Genomic DNA, 19,551 nt, shown 5'->3' on the forward strand with positions numbered 1-19,551 from the left:
TGGCCTTTGCCCTTAAAAGCTAATCTGTAAAACAGAGAAGGGTCACCCTTTCTTGTAAGAGGTACGGCCCCGAACGTTTGGTTTGATTCTTGATGCTTGGCGCAGAATAAAGCTTTGCTTGACCTTCGCTTTATATTAGTCTCACTCCTTTAATCATGGACCCATTATTGGGGGGGCTTATCACTATTTGGCCCTTTACAAAAAAATTTTGCTGCATCCCTGCTTCAGAGTAAGAAAGCCTCTCCTACAATAGTCAAGATAAATGTCATTCAAAATATGGCCAGAAAAAAAAGTTTTCTACTCTCCTTTCTCACCCACCCTTATCCCTTGTCCAGTTCTGGTAGGTGAAAAGAACGGAGGAGAAAAGTAAAAAAAAAAAAATATCTGGGGAGGAAAACTATAATTTCAATTGAAATCCCCGGCAACATCTGGGCTATGTCTTAAACACAAACAGAAGCTGGCTGAAGAGAAACTGAGGTAAAAAGAGAAAATGACTTTTCAAGCAAAAGGTAATGGCATAATGAAGGGGAGCTGGAAAATGGATGATGACAGGTTGTAAAAGGCCTTACAGGCAAAACTAAGGAACTTAGATTTTCTCCTTTGGGAAAGGGAGCCAGAAGAGGATGTTTGAAGGAAGGAAATCAAAACAACAGTGAGCTAGCACAGGGAGACTGGCATAAAAAAATTCTATTTGTGGTCCAAGTAGGAGGCACTGGATTAAGGCTGTAGCCCTCATCATCCTCTTCTCTACTTCTGGACTACATGGTTGTGGTTACTACCATACTTTGCAGTAACCAGATCCTAATAAGATGGTCAGCAGTCAACACCCATTTGTCACACTCAGCTCTTAAAGAATGAGTCTAATCCTTCTTCCAAATAACTTGTGGTGAGCAGAATGTAAAGGAATCCCCATGATTCTCAATCCCTGGTGCTCATATCCTGTATACTCCCCTACACTTGAGTGAAAAATGACCTAGGACTTGTTTGCAGTCAACACAATATGGCAAAAGTAATTTTTCAGATGTAATCTGGGTCCCAAATCTGTTGATTTGAGTTAATCAAAAGGGAGCTGAGGGCAGCCTCTAGGAAAAAGCCAGGAAAAAACCCAGGGCCCTCAGTCATACAAGTGCCAGGAAATGAATTATGCCAACAACATCATTAAGCTTGAAGTAGATTTCACCAAGCCTCCATATAAGAGTGCATCTTTGCCAACCCCTCGACTGTAACTTTGGGACACCCAGAGCAGAGCACCCAGCTAACCTGTGACTAGACTCCTGAGCCACAGAAACTGTTCTCTAGACTACAAGTTCTTTTTTCTATAATTTTTTCTACTAGCTTTATATACTGTGGGATTGAATTTAGGCACTTATATCACCAAAGGATCCCCAAATAGCCAAAGCAATATTAAGAAAGAAGAAGTATCACAGTCTCAGATTTCAAGATATACTACAAAGCAATAATAATCAAAACAGTATGGTAAGTGACACAGAAATAGACACATAGATCAATGGAATAGAACAGAGAGCCCAAAAGTAAACCCATGCTTATAGAGTCAAGTAATCTACAACAAAGAAGGCAAAAATATACTGTAGGGGAAAAGACAGTCTCTTCAATAAGGACAACTACAAGAAAGAAAGAAAGAAAAGCAAGCAAGCAAGCGAGAGAAACTAGATACTTTCTTATAGTCTACACCAAAATAAACTCAAAATGAGTTAAAGACCTAAATGTGAGGACCTGGAACCATGAAATTCCTAGAAGAAAACATAGGCAGTAATTTTTTTGGCATCACCCTTAGCAAAATTTTTCTAAATATGTCTCCACTGGCAAGGGAAACAAAAGCAAAAATAAACTATTGGAACTATACTAAAATCAAAAGCTTTTGTACAGCAAAGGAAACCTTCAACAAAACGAAAAGGCAATCTACTGAATGGAAGAAGATATCTGCAAATGATATAACCAATGAGGGGTTAGTATCCAAAAATATATAAAGAACTTACACCATTCAACGCCAAAAAAACCCCACATTAATCTGATTAAACTTAGTTATCTATAATACTTTTCCTTCCTTGGTCTGCTTGGAAAACTCCTATTCCCTTTTTAAGTTCCCTTCTTAGAGTTTGTCCCTAACTCCCCACCTTTCAGGAAAAATGAAGGCCTTCTTATCCAGTTTTCCAGAGACGTTGTTATCTTTTTATAACAACTGGTTAAGAATATATTATAGATACTAGTCACAGCAGACTGCACGCTCCACAAAGGGAGGGACAGTCATCTTTGTAAGCCAGTATTAGTGTACAGACTGGCTAAAAAGTTCATTAAGTGTTTAGTGGCTTAAAGTGAAAGGCAATAAAGAATCAGAGTACACAGAAACTTACAGATGACCTTTTCTTATTTCCTAATTGTTCTATTGTCTAGTTAAGTACCTTTAAAGTTTAGAATCTAAAGCTAAGTATGTTGGAGTTTTAAATCAATTTAACAACTCCTCTTCCTCTTACAGAGCAGGAAAACAAGACCAGAGAAGTAGAGATTTATCTGCCTCTAAGCAGCAGTTACTAAATTTTGAATTAAAAAAAAACAAAAAACCAGGGGCGCCTGGGTGGCTCAGTGGGTTAAGCCTCTGCCTTCGGCTCAGGTCATGATCCCAGGGTCCTGGGATCGAGCCCCGCGTCGGGCTCTCTGCTCAAGCGGGGAGCCTGCTTCCCCTCTCTCTCTCTGCCTGCCTCCCTGCCTACTTGTGATCTCTGTCTGTCAAATAAATAAATAAAATCTTAAAAAAAAATTCTTTGAAAAAAATGTTCACTGTAAAAAAAAAAAAAACAAAACAAACAAACAAAAAAAACCAGCAACTACAGGTTCAACCCTATTATGTCTAGGCTGTACAATAACACACTGTTATACCAAGACTCTGTAATCAAGTCAGCATCTTACAGTTTCATAACTCTTGTTAAGAAATAAGTCTTAATAAATATATAGTTTTGGGGTGCCTGGGTGGCTCAGTGGGTTAAGCCTCTGCCTTCGGCTCAGGTCATGATCTCAGTGTCCTGGGATCAGGTCCTGCATTGGGCTATATGTTCAGCTGGGAGCCTGCTTTCCCCTCTCTCTCTGCCTGCCTCTCTACTTGTGATCTCTCTCTCTGTGTCAAATAAATAAAAAAAATCTTTATATAGATATATATAGCTTAATAAATAATATACTAATAAATATATTATTTTATATTAATAAATATACTTCAATATAAGTAAATAAGTATAAAAATCCTTCTCCATAAAGAAATTTCAGTTTTATAAATTACTCTCCAAATATCAATCATATGAAGGACAACTTCAGAATTAAACAGTTGGGCCAGGGATTGGGGAGAATGCATGAAATTTAGTTAGTCTTGTGAATATAAGATTATTCTGATAACACAAAATAAACATTAGGATTTATGGAGTATATCATACAGTGTTCTCCTTTTCAAATTGAGACATGCAAATGAAAACCTATTTACCTTAAAGATTCAGATAATGGTGTTAAAGTGCCATCTCCCCTATCTACTACACGAAAGAAATTCAATTGATCTCCTTCTCGGTATACCAAAAATGTAACTTGTTTGTTGCAGGAGGTCTTCTCCCAGACCTCATCTCGACTGGAATCCATGTACTCAGCCATCTCCCTAAGTGGATCTTCCATAGGAACTACAAATGGAAAAATTGATAAACAAGCCTTGAATTTATATCAAGTTTTATGCATGTGGGTACAGTGACAGGATATAATGTGCTGAATTAGAACAACATATACATGATAGTCTTTAAAGAAGTTTCTCATCTTTTTTTTTCTTTGTTTTTGCAATGGTTTATTTTATTTTTTTTAATTTTTATTTATTTTTTAAATTTCTTTTCAGTGTTCCAGAATTCATTGTTTATGCACCACACCCAGTGCTCCATGCAATACGTGCCCTCCTTAATACCCACCACCAGGCTCACCCAACCTCCCAGCCCCTGCCCCTCCAAAACCCTCAGATTGTTTTTCAGAGTCCACAGTCTCTCATGGTTCATCTCCCCTTCCAACTCCCCCCACTTCCTTCTCTCCATCTCCCCATGTCCTCCGTGTTATTTCTTATGCTCCACAAATAAGCAAAACCATATGATAATTGACTCTCTCTGCTTGACCTATTTCACTCAGCATAATCTGTTATAGTTAATACAGCATTTCCTATGTTGTACTAACATGAAAGAAACAAAACGCATTATTGTGTTATTACATACAAAGACCGGGCTTAACTAAGTACATTAGTATTTTCCTGTGCCACTAGAGTCTGTGTAGTTGCTGATTCTATGACATAATTACCTAAGACTATTTTCACTTCACTTCTACTTCCTATATTTTCCAATATTGTTACATCAATAATTTAAAAGCAATATAAATTCCACTGACTTAAAATAAAAGACACATACACATAACTAGGAAACATTATGTTGGAAATTAGAAGCAAATGAATCTCCTTTTTTCTTTCTGGTTTTAGATTCTTCTTTGATTTTGGTTTTACATTCTTCTTAGATCTGTTTCTTGACATGAAGTTAAGTAATTAAAAGTATACAACAATTTAGAACACAAGGGGGCCTGTGAGTGTACTGAAACGGGCACTTGTGTAACGGGCAGCACGTTGTTTCTTGAAAGCATCCTCCCAGGATTCCAACTGTCCTGGAATGTACCCACGTGTCTAGTCAGAGCACAAGAACTGGGGCAAAGCCCTGCACTACTATAGACTCTTCTGGCCTCGAGTCATCCTCTGGTTTGATATTACAGGCATCATTACAACCTGCTCGTGTCCACAGTAGCCACAGATTCTGCTCCTGTGGGCGGAAGGACCTCGAAGATTGCTGGCTCATAGGTTAATGTTCTAAAAGACTCTGACCCCAGACTTAAGTAATGATTACAGGAAAAAAGTTGACTCCCAAAAACTTCACGTCAAGCTGCAGAAACATTTGTTCTTTCCTAAAAGACGCAACAATTTCTCAAATTCCCTAACTTTGATACAAGTAGCTTATTTATTAACAGAATCACAGTACTGTGCTAACCTTTTAAAAACTTACAGCAATAAGAAATATTAAACTGGGAAAGTAACAAAGTAGAAACATTAAAGATGTCCCCAAATCCTAATCCAATACCACCATCACTAAAAGAGAAAAAGTAGAAATATAGTAAGATTTAGCTTATTTTGTAAAAATATTTGGATGTTTTGACCAACTCTTTCATAGGCACAAAATGTGCAAATGTTAAAAGACATGCTTAAAATAAGTTCTTGCCATTTTTTAGTTAATGCTACATGTTCCACATTACCTTAAAAAGAAATAAAATCTATGTTGCTGCCACTACTAAAGCCGTGCAAAGGCTTTATCTAATCAACATGGTGTGTCTTATTAAAGGAGGCTTTGGAGTGGGTACGTGCACCACCTATGTGGTGTATGCACACACCTTTTCATAACAGAAAAAACAGTCTGATTTCATCAGGTATAACACACTGTATATACACTGTAAGATAAAATTTAGTTTTAGAAAGGATTTTCTATGCTGTTTGATATTTTAAAAACTAAGTATTACTGAACTCATGGTATTTTCTAAACCATAACTTTCAAGTAAGACTAAATAGCCAAAAGGGGCACCTGGGTGGCTCAGTCATTAAGCATCTACCTTCAGCTCAGGCCATGATCCCAGGGTCCTAGGATCGAGTCCCACATTGGGCTCCCTGCTCAGCAGGAAGCCTGCTTCTTCCTCTCCCACTCCACCCTGCTTGTGTTCCCTCTCTCGCTGTCTCTCTCTCTGTCAAATAAATAAACAAAATCTTGGGGGAAAAAAAGACTAAATAGCCAAAAAGTATGGTTTCTCAAATACAACGTGGAAAAGTTGTAGATCTGGGTATCGTTTTTAATCTTCACAAAGTTTTCAATGATACATGGAGACAAGAGCAAACTTTTAAAGAAGTTGATTCAATAAAGGCAAAATTATTAAATATATTACTTAAAATATTAAAAAACACTAATTCTCCTTGCTGATTTTTTCAATTTACAAAGCATAGAAACCTGGAGGAAAAAAAAAGTATTACAAAGCTACAGTTGCCCCAGGATAGCGATGCCTTTCATTTTCATTTCTCAAAAAAGTAAAAAACAAAACAAAACACAAAACACAAAAAACTCCCACACGTGTATTTTTAACTCAAAATCTATAGCACTTACACTTCTCATTAACATAAAATAATTCTGGCCCTAGTAAGAAAAGTAGATGTTCTGATAAAACACCCTGCTTTAAAGACAATACTATACACAAATAACCAACTCTCAAAGTTTTATAACAGTGGAATTCACATGTCATTAAACACTGTATAATTCTATCTTATCATAATGGTTCCATAAATAATTTAGGTTTCTTGGGATGCCTGCATGGCTCAGTCGGTTAAGTGCCTGCTCAGGTCATGATCCCAGGGTCCAGAGATCAAGTCCCACATTGGGCTCCTTGCTCAGTGGAGACCTGCTTCTCCCTCTCCCTCAGCTTGCCGCTGCCCCTACTTGTGTGCTCTCTCTCTCTCTCTCTCTGACAAATAAATAAAATCTTAAACACTTGAGGGTTCTTAAACTACCCTGAGACTTGGTACTATAAACATCATCTTATGTCACATAGGACAATTTTTTAAGTCCAATTTATATAATTGCTGATATTAGGAACCAACTCTAACACTACTACCTTTGGTTTTTCCTAACCTATCCAAACAGTTCAACAACTAAAGTAACATATCTCACAAAATCCTCCTGAAGTAGTTAAGAAAAAAATGATAAGTCCCATTTCCTACCTAAAATTACAAAACACAGAGATAAAATTTGACTTGTGGAAGAAATAAAGCAGGGCGGAATCAATAATTAAAATATGACACCCTTCCCCAAATGAGGCCCACAGGAGCAAGACTTCTCTGAGCAGTCTAAGGGTCCCTCTTCTTTGTGGGGATTCATGTGAATCAGGAACCCAAGTAAACACTCCCAGTTTTTCCAATGCTTAGAGCTTAGAACAATGCTTAGAGCATTGTTAATCAACTCTCTGCTCACATCATCTCTTCCAAGGCCCTTCCATAATCATCCTCCTAGTATCCTACTTTCACAGACACTGTTACACTCCTTTATTTCCTCCATAGCACCTGCAACTGCCTGATATGACAACGAATCTTTACATCTTTATTGTGGGCACTGTCAGTAAGCAGAAACTTTTTCTTCCACGGAACACTGCATTGAACATCTAGTAGATACATAAAATATATTTGTTAAATGAATGAAAGACCTCCAAGGACTGCCCACCTTCTCTTTTTTTCCCCTATTTATAGGGCTGTAATTTTAAAATGGAACATATGGTGAGGTCTTTTTTTTTTCCATGTTCCTTTTCTTTTTTTTTTTAAATAGATGTACACTTTTAAAATTTAAATTCAATTAATTAACAAATAATGTATTATTAGTTTCAGAGGTAGAGGTCAGTGATTCATCAGTCTTATATAATACCCTGTGCTTATTACATTACATGCCCTCCTTAATGTCCACCACCCACATTCTGAAAAAGGATTCAATAGGGCTACAATAATATCTATAAACCCAAATGCATCACAAACCAGGCTAACAGGCAACTTTAGAATTGGCTAACAGGCAACTTTAGAATTTTCTGTAACAATCATTACATCCAGAGTTGAAGACTCAGTGGGTAAAAAAAAAAAAAAAAAAAAGGCAACAAATTGGTATGAATTTAAACACAATGATAACAACATATTCACACAATACTATTCATTTCCTTTCCCTCTACTGGTGAGGTTTATTTTTAAATATCCCTGGATTAAATCAGGAATCAGGAAATTTTTCTGAAACCTGAGGTTCTTCTGCACATACACGCTTTACAGAACAATGCTTAAAAAAACAAATGCTGTTCTAAGACCTAATAGCAGAAAGAGAACTTGATTAAAACTTGAGACTATAAAAATACCAACTGGCTTGAAAATTATTATTGTCAAATTGCTTTAATGTATATGATTTTAACTAATGCTTACCTCTTCTAGTATTTATAGGTCCACCACGCATAGCCAATACCAGCTTCAAGGTACAACCTTCTGATATGCTGTTAACAGAAAAACCAACCATCATTATCAAAGAGCATTCGGTGTTAGACACAGACATAATTAAGTACTAGTTAATCAGGCATCATACTCACCCTCTATAATATAAAAAAGATACAGCAATATGCATAAATATAAAATGTTAACTTAATTACTTGTATAAGTAATGAAAAAGTATGTTCTCATAGGCTAAATATGACAGGACACCTCAGTTTAGCATCTTCCTTTCACATGTAAAGAAAAAGAGGCCCTAAGAAGAAGTTTTCCAAGACCCAAAGTGTTCGAAAACAGATCTATTTAGTAAAAGAGAAAATAGAAAAACAGCAAATCTACTATATCTACAAGCGCTCCCAAATCCCAGCGCTCTTCCAGATACTTCACATCGCCTCTGACTCTTCTGTTCTTAAGAAAAGAGTGAAGAAAACTATGGAAAGAACCTAGATGTCCATCAACAGATAAATGGATAAAGAAGATGTGGTATATATATACAATGGAATTCTACGTAGCCATCAAAAGAAATGAAATCTTGCCATTTGCAACAACGCTGATGGAACTAGAGGGTATTAGGCTGAGAGAAATCAATCAGAGAAAGACAATTATCATATGATCTCTGTGATATGAGGAATTTGAGAGGCAGGGCAGGGGGCTGTGGGGGGTAGGGAAGGAAAAAATGAAACAAGATGGGATCAGGAGGGAGACAAACCAAGAGAGACTCTAAATCTCACAAAACAAACTGAGGGGGTGGTGGGGGGTAGGGATAGGGTGGTGGGGTTATGTACATTGGGGGAGGGTATGGGCTATGGTGAGTGCTATGAAATGTGTAAGCCTAATGATTCGCAGACCTATACCCCGGGGCATATAATACATTACGTGTTAATAAAAAATAATTTTAGTAAAGGAAAAAAGAGTAAAGAAGTGTATGAGAGAAGGGAGAAAGAAAGACAAAAGTCAAATAATATACTTACAATCACTGGTGCATATACAGTGTCACTTAGTAATAGAAGGAGGGCTTGATGAAAAATGAAGGACTTGAAGAACAAAACTCTCTTACCCAATACTCTTTTTTTGTCTTTATCAAGTGTATTTTATGTTTTGTTTTATTATTTTTAATTTTAATTCCAGTATAGTCAACAGTGTTTATTAGTTTCAGGTGACAATATAATGATTCAACAATTTTACAGATTACTCAGTGCTTGTCATGATAAGTGTCCTCTTAATCCCCTTCACCTAATTCGCCTATCCCCCTGGCCCAGCTCCTCTCTGATTAACCATCAATTTGTACTCTATAGTTAAGAGTCCATTTCTTGGTTTGTCTCTTTTTTCTTTTGCTCATTTTTTTGGTCCTCAAATTCCACATATTAGTGAAACTATATGGTACTTGTTTTGCTCTGACTTATTTCACTTAGGATTATACTCTCTAGCTCCATCCATGTCATTGTAAATGGCAAGATTTCATTCTTTTATGGCTGGATAATATTCCATTGTATATATAGCACATCTTCTTTATCCATTCATCTACCAGCGCACACTTGGGGTGCTTCCATAATTTGGCTATTGTAGATAATGCCACTATAAATATAGGGGTGCATGTATCCCTTTGAATTAGTGTTTTTGTATTTCTTGAATAAATACCCAGTAGTGCAATTATTGGATTGTAGAGTAGTTCTATTTTTAATTTTTTGAAGACACTCCAAACTGTCTTCCACAGTGGCTGTACCAATCTGCATTCCCACCAACAGTGCAGGAGGATTCCTTTTCTTTCCACATCCTCACCAACACCCACTGTCTCTTGTGTTATTAATTTTAGCCATTCTAACAGGTGTGAGGTGACATCTCACTATAGTTTTGATTTGCATTTCCCTGATAATGAGTGATACTGAGCATTTTTTCATAAGTCTGTTGGCCATCTGGATGTCGTCTTTGGAAAAATACCTATTCTTTAATTGGATCATTAGGTTTTGGGGTGATGAGTTGTGTAAGTTTTTTATATATTTTGGATACTAACTTTTTATTGGATATGTCATTTGCAAACATCTCCCATTCAGTAAGTTGCTTTTAGTTTCGTTGATTATTTCCTTCACTGTGCAGAAGCTTTTTATTTTGGTGTAGTCCCAAGAGTTTATTTTAGCTTTTATTTCCCCTGCCTCAGGAGACAAACCTTAGAAAAATGTTGCTACAGCTAATGTCAGAAAAATTACTGCCTGTGCTCTTTCCTAGGATTTTTATTCTTACCCAATTCTTTTATAAAAATGAAAAAAAAAAAAAGGAAAGTAGGCAAGTGGGAATGGGCCAATATCAAAAGAAAAGAGCACAAGGCAAGTTCAAAAGAGAGGGATCTAAAAAGGCAGGGGATATATAACTTGGTGTGAATAATGAAAAGATAAAACAAATAATCAAAGGAAAGGATCAGGTAGTCTGGCATACTGAGCCAACATATCTTAAGGTTCAGGATTTACACTTAAATCTAGGGGTCACAAATATTCAGAAGAGACATGATACAAGGATTTCCCAAGAAAAACACTGATACATGGAGTTGTAATACTGAGCATCTATAAAACAGCTAATATGCAATTACACTCACTTGTAATCATTCAAGCAATAATCATCTTCAAGTTCCATGTTATTCCAAATTAAGTGCTGCTGACAGATGGGAATACCTTAGGGGAAGGTTATAAAAATATGGTTATAAATTCAATAGAATCTTCAAAAGAGTATGATACAAAGCTCTTCTATTAAAGGACTACTACTAATAATAAACATACTTCTAAATTGAATGCTAAGTGCTTAGCTAAAATTGACAGAATCACAGATAAAAGCTATGGTTAAAAGTAGATGGAATCCAGTCCACTAACTTTAGAACAGTGTTTTAGTAACTCTCTATTCTTGAAGCCAAGTATAACATTAGGGAGCACTTTAAAAGACAAGTATCATGAAATCAGCCCTGAAGCATTTAAGATTTAAGGTCTATAAGACTGTTCTCAATGCTACAAAGTACAGTCTTCATTCAGTTATATGCAGTTTGTTAAAAGTATATTGTAAGCAACAGTGGAGATGAAATGGGTGAAGGTTGTTAAAATATACAAAACTCTCTTGGGGCGCCTGGATGGCTCAGTGGGTTAAAGCCTCTGCCTTCAGCTCAGGTCATGATCCTAGGGTCCTGGGATCGAGCACCGCATTGGGCTCTCTGCTCAGTGAGAAGCCTGTTACCCGCCTCTCTCTGCATGCCTCTCTGCCTACTTGTGATCTCTGTCAAATAAATAAATAAAATCTTTATAAAAAATATATAAAACTCTCACTATAAAATAATTAGGTCATAAAATACATAAAATAAAGTAGAACATGGGGACTATAGTTAATAATATTGTATACCTGAAAGGTGCTATGAGACTAGATCTTAAAAGTTTCCATCACAAGAAAAAAATTTTGTAACTACGTATGGTGATGGATGTTAACAAGATTCATTATCCTGATTACTTCTCAATAAATACAAATTTTGAATCATTATGTTGTACATCCGAAACTAGTATGTCAATTACGTCTAAGTTTAACTAGTATTTCAATTATATCTAAGCTTAAAAAATATAGAACATTTAATTTAGTCTACTGTCCTTTTAGGGGGGTGTATTCCTAAAATGTGTTCTCAAGTAACATTATTTAGTGATTAACATGTCATCTTTCATAATGCTTCTGAATGGAAGTCATTAATCTTGAAAAGGGCAGAAAACTTAATTTCCAAAATAAACATTAATGTACTAGAAAATTCCTTCCACCTCAGCATTTGTATGTGATTGTACTTTAACATGTTCTTTTGTAGAGTCTAAACACTAATTACAGAATAATTCAATATTTGAAAAAAAAATTCATTATAGATAATTTTCAATACTGAAAATTATAGTCTATAAGACAGTTTATTTGTATTTCTGTGATGTTAAAGAAATATTAAAAAGATTCCATACACTAGCATAATTAACCTTTTTCATTTGTTTGGTTTTTTTGCAAAGTACATATTAGACTTCCCAAAGAATATCTGGACTATACTAGTCAGAGTATTATCTACTCAACAGGACATTTAATGGATACCGATACTGATGAAAATCTTTTTTGAATATCTCATATACTGTCTTCTCAAATTATTTTTTCTTATGATACTAAAAGTTGACTAGAATAATAACAGTGGTTGGGCCCCTGGATGGCTCAGCCAGTTAAGCATCTGCCTCTTGATTTTAGCTTAGGTCATGATCTCAGGGTCCTGAGATCAAGCCCCTCATCTGGCTCTGTGCTCAGTATGGAGTCTGCTTGTCCCTCTCCCTCTGCTCCTCCTGATGCTTACACTCTCTTTCCTTCTCTCTAATAAATAAATGAAATCTTTAAAAAACAAAAATAACACTGGTATGTATGCTAGTCTTCATTATTATAAGCCAAGCACTGTTAAAAGTGCTTGACTTCTATTACCATACTTTAACTGCAACCACAATCTTCTAAAGTGTGCATCAATATCATGTTCACTTCACAGGTTATAAAACTGAATGAAGTACTGAGGAGCATGTGGGTGGCTCTGTCAAATAAGCATCCAATTCTTGATTTCAGTTCAGGTCATGCTCTCAGGGTTGTGAGATCGGGCCCTGTATGGGGTTCCGTGCTGAGCATGGAGACTACTTGAGATTCTCTCTCTCCCTCTGTCGTCTCACTTCCCTTCTTTAAAAAAATGAATAAATAAAACTGAATACGGACAGACTGACACACAGAGTAGGCAGATTTGAGATGTGAAGCCCCCACAGGCCAACTCCAGTTATCAGACGGAAAATGTTAAAATAACTATGATTATTTTGCTAAAAGCTCTAACAGGTAAAGGAGATAGCAAGCAAGATTAGTTGGGCAATGTAAGCAGAAAGATGGAAATTCTAAGAAAGAAAAGGAAATGCTGGAGAGATCAATAACACCATAACAGAAAGGAATAATGCTTTTTATGGGCTCGTCAGTAGACTGGACACAGCTAAGGAAAGAATATCTGAGCTTGAGAATAATAAAGAACATGAACAACTCCATGCCCACAAATTTGATGATCTAGATGAAATGGGCCAATTCTTCCCACACAAAACACACACAAAAGAGATAATGTGAATATTCCTTTATCTATTAAACAGAAATAGAGTCAATAAGTAATGACCTTGAACAAAAAGCACTGAGGCCAGATTGTTTCACTGGTGAATTCTACCAGATATTTAAGAAAGAAATTATCTAATTCTCTACAACTGATTCCAGAAGCAGATTGGATACATCCTAATTCATTCGATGAGGCCAACATTACCCCAATACCAAAATCAGATGAAGACATTACAAGAAAACTACAGATAAATATCTCTCATGAACATAGATGACAAAAAACAACAAAATATTAGCAAATGAAATTCAACAGTGTATAAAAAAGAATTATGCAAGCCTTGCTGATCATTCAAAAATCAATGTAGTCCATCACCTCAAAGGGCTGAAGAAGAAAAATCCCATGATTATATGAACAAATGGAGAAAAAGCATTTGACAAAATCCAAAAGTCATCCATGATAAAAATCCTCAGCAAACTAGAAATAGAGGGGAAGTTCAACTTGACAAAAACTCTATATATGTAATGGCTTAAAATTTAAAGTTTTCCCACTAAGACTGTGGACAAGGCAAAGATGTCCCCTTCTTACTAATGCTTTTGAATACTGTACTGGAAGTCCTAGCTAATGCCAGGATTAGCTAAAAATAATAAAAGGAAATAAAAGGTATACTGATAAGGAAGAAATAAAACCATCTTTGCAGATGACATGATTGTGCAGAAAATCTAAAAGAATCAACAACAAAAACTATTAGAACTAATAAGCAATTATAGCAAAATTATAGACACAAGCTTAATATACTAAAGTCAATCACTTTTTTATATACCAGTAATTACCAAGTAGAATTTGAAATTTACAATATATTGCCATTTGATAAAAATAACTATATCTTAAAAATATATATGTAGATTACCATCTACATTAGCACCTAATGAAAACAGGTATAAATCTAACAAAATATGTATAAGATCCATACGCAGAGGGGGAGGAGCAAGATGGCAGAGAAGTTAGAGACGTAAATTTTGTCTGGTCCCAGAAATATAGCTAGATACTTATCAAACCATTTTAAACACCTACAAACTCAACAGGAGATTGAAGAGAAGAGCAGCAACTCTATAAATAGAAAAGTGACCACGTTCTGGAAGATAGGACGTGCAGAGAAATGAATCTGAGGTGATATATGGGAAGATAGACCCAGGGGGGAGGGGCTGGCTCCTGGCAAGCAGCAGAGAAAAGTGGAACACAAAATTGGAACTTTTAGAAGTCTGCTCCATGGGGGTGCCTGGGTGTCTCAGTCGTTAAGCATCTGCTTTTGGCTCAGGTCATGATCCCAGTGCCCTGGGATCGAGCCCCGCATTGGGCTCCCTGTTGAGGAGGAAGTCTTCTCCCTCTCCACTCCCCCTGCTTGTGTTCCCTCTCTTGCTGTATCTCTCTCTGTCAAATAAAATCTTAAAAAGAAAAAAAAAAAACAAAAAAAAAACAAGAAGAAGAAGAAGTCTGCTCCATTGAGGGACCTCGCTCCAGAGGCTAAGTGGGGGGTGGAGCCCTCACTGGGACAGTGTGGTCTCAGGATCTGCAGGGCCACAAAAACACCAGGGGTGTCTTACTATGGCAGAGCTCCCAGGTATCAGAGCAGGGAAGCCGGCTGCAAAGACAAAGCCGAGGAAGGGGCTTTCAGTTCAGGGTTACCTTAAATCATGATCTGAGGCACAGTCATGCAACTACTCTTTGAGCAGGGACCCCATAAGTGGCAGATCTGGGGAGACCACCCCACTTACTCCACCAGGAGCAGCAGCACGGGAGCACATTGCAGGAATCTGCTGGGTTTGAAGACTCAAAGGAAATAAAAGGCATACCGAATCTGCTGGGTTTGCAGACTCCAAAAGGGGCACTGTGCCAGAGATAGAAATGCTCGATCATAGGCCAGGTGAGCTTGGAGTGCAGTGGGAGGCCGGGGAGACAGGATTAATTGACTGCTCTTCTCTGAAGGCTTACTGAAGAGGGAGGCCCTGAGCCCTCCCCTTCTCCGGGGCTGGAGATTAGGGAGCAGCCATTTTCATTCTTGTCCTCCAAAGCTGTACAGAAAGCATTCAGGGAAGAAAAGCTACCAAAAGCAAATGCAAGCAGATTGCTTAGCCTGGTCCCTGGCAAGGGCAGAGCAATTCTGCCTCCTGCAAAGACATTTTAGTAACAGGCCCCTCCCCCAGAAGATCAGCAAGAACATCCAGCCAAGACCAAGTTTAACAATGAGAACTGCAAACCACCAGTGCTGCAGGAATACAACACATAAAATGCATGGCTTTTTCCCCATGATTCTTTAGTCTTTCAAAGTTAAATCTTTTAAGTTTTCCTTATCTTTTTTCTTCTTCTATTTTTTAAATGTTTCCTCTTTCCTATTTTAACCAATTTTAACTATTTTATCTTATCAATACCTTATTAAAAATTATTTTTAATTTTCATTTTTATACTTATAGTCTATCCCTTCATTCTGTATAACCTTATTTTTCTTATACATATAAGTTTTTCTTTCCTTGAAATTTTGGGATGCAGACTCTTGTAGCAGACCAAAATATACCCTAAATCTACCATATGGCTTTGTTCTACTCCCCAGCCTGATCACATTCCCTCCCTCCTTTTTTTCAACAACTTATCTCCTCAATTCCTTTTTTAAAATCTTTTTAAATTTTCCTGCCACGTTACTGAATTGCTGTATGAGTTCTAGTAGTTTGGGGTGGAGTCTTTTGGGTTTTCCATATAAAGAATCCTGTCATCTGCATAGAGAGAGAGTTTGACTTCTTCATTGCCAATTTGGATACCTTTTATTTCTCTTTGTTGTCTAATTGCTGTTGCTAGGACTTCTAATACTATGTTGAACAAGAGTGGTGAGAGTGGGCATCCTTGTCATGTTCCTGATCTCAACGGGAAGGCTGCAAGCTTTTTCCCATTGAGGATGATATTTGCTGTGGGTCTTTCATAGATAGATTTTATGAAATTCAGGAATGTTCCCTCTATCCCTATACTTTGAAGCGTTTTAATCAGGAACGGATGCTGGATTTTGTCAAATGCTTTTTCTGATTCAACTGAGAGGACCATGTGGTTCTTCTCTCTTCTCATATTAATTTGTTTTATCACATTGATTGATTTGCGAATGTTGAACCATCCTTGTAGCCCAGGAATGAATCCCACCTGGTCATGGTGGATAATCTTTTTAATGTGCTGTTGGATCCTGTTTGCTAGGATCTTGTTGAGAATCTTAGCATCCATATTCATCAGTGATATTGGTCTGAAATTCTCCTTTTTGGTAAGGTCTTTGCCTGGTTTGGGGATCAAGGTAATTCTGGCCTCATAGAAAGAGTCTGGAAGTTTTCCTTCTGCTTCAATTTTTTAAAACAGCTTCAGGAGAATAGGTGTTATTTCTTCTTGAAAGTTTGGTAGAATTCCTCAGGTAATCCGTCAGGTCCTGGGCTCTTGTTTTTTTGGGAGTTTTTTTTTTTTTTTAAGATTGTATTTATTTATTCGACAGAGAGAGATCACAAGTAGGCAGAGAGGCAGGCAGAGAGAGAGAGGAGAAAGCAGGCTCCCCACCAAGGAGAGAGCTTTGGGGAGGTCTTTGATCACTGCTTCAATCTCGTTACTAGATATTGGTCTATTCAGGTTGTCAATTTCTTCCTGCCTCAATTTTGAGAGTTTATAGTTTTCCAGGAATGCATCCATTTCATCTAGGTTGCTTAGCTTATTGGCATATAACTGTTGATAATAACTTCTGATGATTGTTTCTACTTCCTTGGTGTTAGTTGTGATCTCTCCCTTTTCATTCATAATTTTATGAATTTGGGCTTTCTCTCTTTTCTTTTGGATTAGTGTGGCCAATGGTTTATCGATCTTATTGATTCTTTCAAAAAACCAGCTTCTAGATTCATTGATACGTTCTACTGTATCTCTGGTTTCTACCTCATTGATCTCAGCTCTAATCTTGATGATTTCCCTTCTTATGTGTGGAGTTGGTTTGATTTGTTGTTGATTCTCCAGTTCTTTAAGGTGTAGAGAAAGTCATATTCCATCCCATCGTTGTGTTTACCCTTATTTTTATATATATAGAAGTTTTTCTTTCTTCAAAATTTTGGGAGGCAGTTTTGTCTAACAGACCAAAATATACCCCACATCAAGTGTGTGGCTCTGTTCTCTTCACCAGCTAAATAATTTTTTTTTCCTTTCTTCTCCCCCTGGTTTCGGGTCTCTTCTGATTTGGTTAGTGTATATTTTTCTAGGGTCAATGTTACCCTTTTAGCATTTTGTTCTCTCATTCATCTACTCGTCTCTGAATAGAATATTTTTCTCTGGATTAAAGGCAGAAAAACTCACCTCAAAAAAAAGAACAAGAGGCAGTACCAACTGCTGGAGACCCGATCAATACAGACTTAGTAAGATGTCAGAACCAGAGTTCAGAATGATGATTATAAAGTTGCTAGCCAGGCTTGAAAAAAGCATAGAAGATACTAGAGAATCCCTTTCTGGAGAAATAAAAACTAAAATCTAACGAAGTTGAAATTTAAAAAAATATATTAATGAGGTGCAATCAAAAATGGAGGCTCTTACTGCTAGGATAAATGAGGCAGAAGAAAGAATAAGTGATATAGAAGACAAATGACAGAGAATGAAGAAGCTGAGAAAAAGATAAACAACTATCTGGATCACGAGGGGAGAATTCAAGAGATAAGTGATACCATAAGACAGAATGGTATTAGAATAATTGGGATCCCAGAAGAAGAAGAGAGATGGGCAGAAGGTATACTGAAGCAAATTATACCAGAGAACTTCCCTAATTTGGGGAAGGAAAAAAGCTTCAAAATCCAGGAGGCACAGAAAAACTCCCCTCAAAAACAATAAAAATAGGTCAACACTCCATCATCTAATAGTAAAAGTTATTAGTCTTAGTGACACAGAGAAAAAATCATGAAAGCAGCTTGGGACAAGAAGCTGTAACATACAATGGTAGAAATATTAGATTGGCAGCAGACTTATCCACAAAGACTGTCAGGGCAGAAAAGACTGGCAAGATATATTCAGAGCACTAAACGAGAAAAAAATGCAGCCGAGAATACTATACCCAGCTAGGCTATCACTGAAAATAGAGAGATAAAACGTTTCCAGGACAAACAAAAACTAAAAGAATTGGCAAACACCAAACCGGCCCTTGAGGAAATATTGAAAGGGGTCCTCTAAGCAAAGAGAGAGCCTAAAAGTAACAGAACAGAAAGGAACAGAGACAACATACAGTAACAGTCACTTTACAGGTAATAAAATGGAACTAAATTCATATCTTTCAATAGTTACCGTGAATGTAAATGGACTAAATGCTCCAATCGAAACACACAGGATATCAGAATGGATAAAAAAACAAGACCCATCAATATGCTGTCTGCAAGAAACTCATTTTAGACCCAAAGACACCTCCAGATTTAAAGTGAGTGGGTGGAAAACCATTTACCATACTAATGGACATCAAAAGGAAGCCAGGGTGGCAATCCTTATATCAGACAAATTGATTTTAAACCAAAACCTATAATAAGAGAGGAGGAAGGACACTGTATCATACTGAAAAGTTCTGTCCAACAAGAAGATCTAACAATTTTAAAAATCTATGCCCCTAACATGGGAGCAGCCAACTATATAAACCAATTACTAACAAAATCAAAGAAACACATCGACAATAATACAATAATACTAGATGACTTCAACACTCCCCTCACTGAAATGGACAGATCATCTAAGCAAAAGATCAACAAGTACATAAAGGCTTTAAATGACACACTAGACCAGAGGGGACATCACAGATATATTCAGAACATTCCAACCCAAAGCAACAGAATGCACATTCTTCTCTAGTGCACATGGAACAGTCTCCAGAATAGATCACATCCTGGGTCACAAGTCAGGTCTCAACAAGTATCAAAAGACTGGGATCCTTCCCTGCATATTTTCAGACCACAGTGCTTTGAAACTAGAATTCAACCACAAGAGGAAGATCGGAAAGAACTCAAATACATGGAGGCTAAAGAACATCCTACTAAAGAATGAATGGAAAAAATAAAAATTTAAATTAAAAAATAGAAAAAGAATAAATGTCTCAACTAGGAAATTAAAGAAGAATTTAAAAAATTCATGGAAACAAATGAAAATGAAAACACAACTGTTCAAAATCTTTGGGATGCAGCAAAGGCAGTCCTGAGAGGAAAGTATATAGATTTAAAAACCTTTCTCAAGGAACAAGGAAGGTCTCAAATACACAACTTAACCCTACACCTAAAGGACCTGCAGAAAGAACAGCATATAA

The 19,551-nt window shown here is 36.8% G+C and overlaps 1 protein-coding gene across 5 annotated transcripts in view; it reads right to left on the reverse strand.

Moving 5' to 3' along the window:
- Positions 1–19,551, reverse strand: part of ZFAND4 (zinc finger AN1-type containing 4) — an 80,471-nt gene that overhangs the window by 25,508 nt on the left and 35,412 nt on the right. For 4 of the 5 annotated variants that reach the window (XM_032837542.1, XM_032837537.1, XM_032837551.1 and 1 more), the window contains exons 3-5: positions 10,701–10,776; positions 8,054–8,121; positions 3,488–3,674 (exon numbers count right to left, since the gene is read on the reverse strand). In XM_032837542.1, coding sequence (XP_032693433.1) covers positions 3,488–3,674; positions 8,054–8,121; positions 10,701–10,776 — 331 coding nt within the window. The remainder of the gene's footprint in view (positions 1–3,487; positions 3,675–8,053; positions 8,122–10,700; positions 10,777–19,551) is intronic. The other variant, XM_032837560.1, reaches the window with a different exon arrangement.

This window comes from Lontra canadensis, unplaced genomic scaffold (assembly GCF_010015895.1).
Source record: "Lontra canadensis isolate GAN:19392208 unplaced genomic scaffold, GSC_riverotter_1.0 scaffold3, whole genome shotgun sequence".
Taxonomy (NCBI): domain Eukaryota; kingdom Metazoa; phylum Chordata; class Mammalia; order Carnivora; family Mustelidae; genus Lontra; species Lontra canadensis.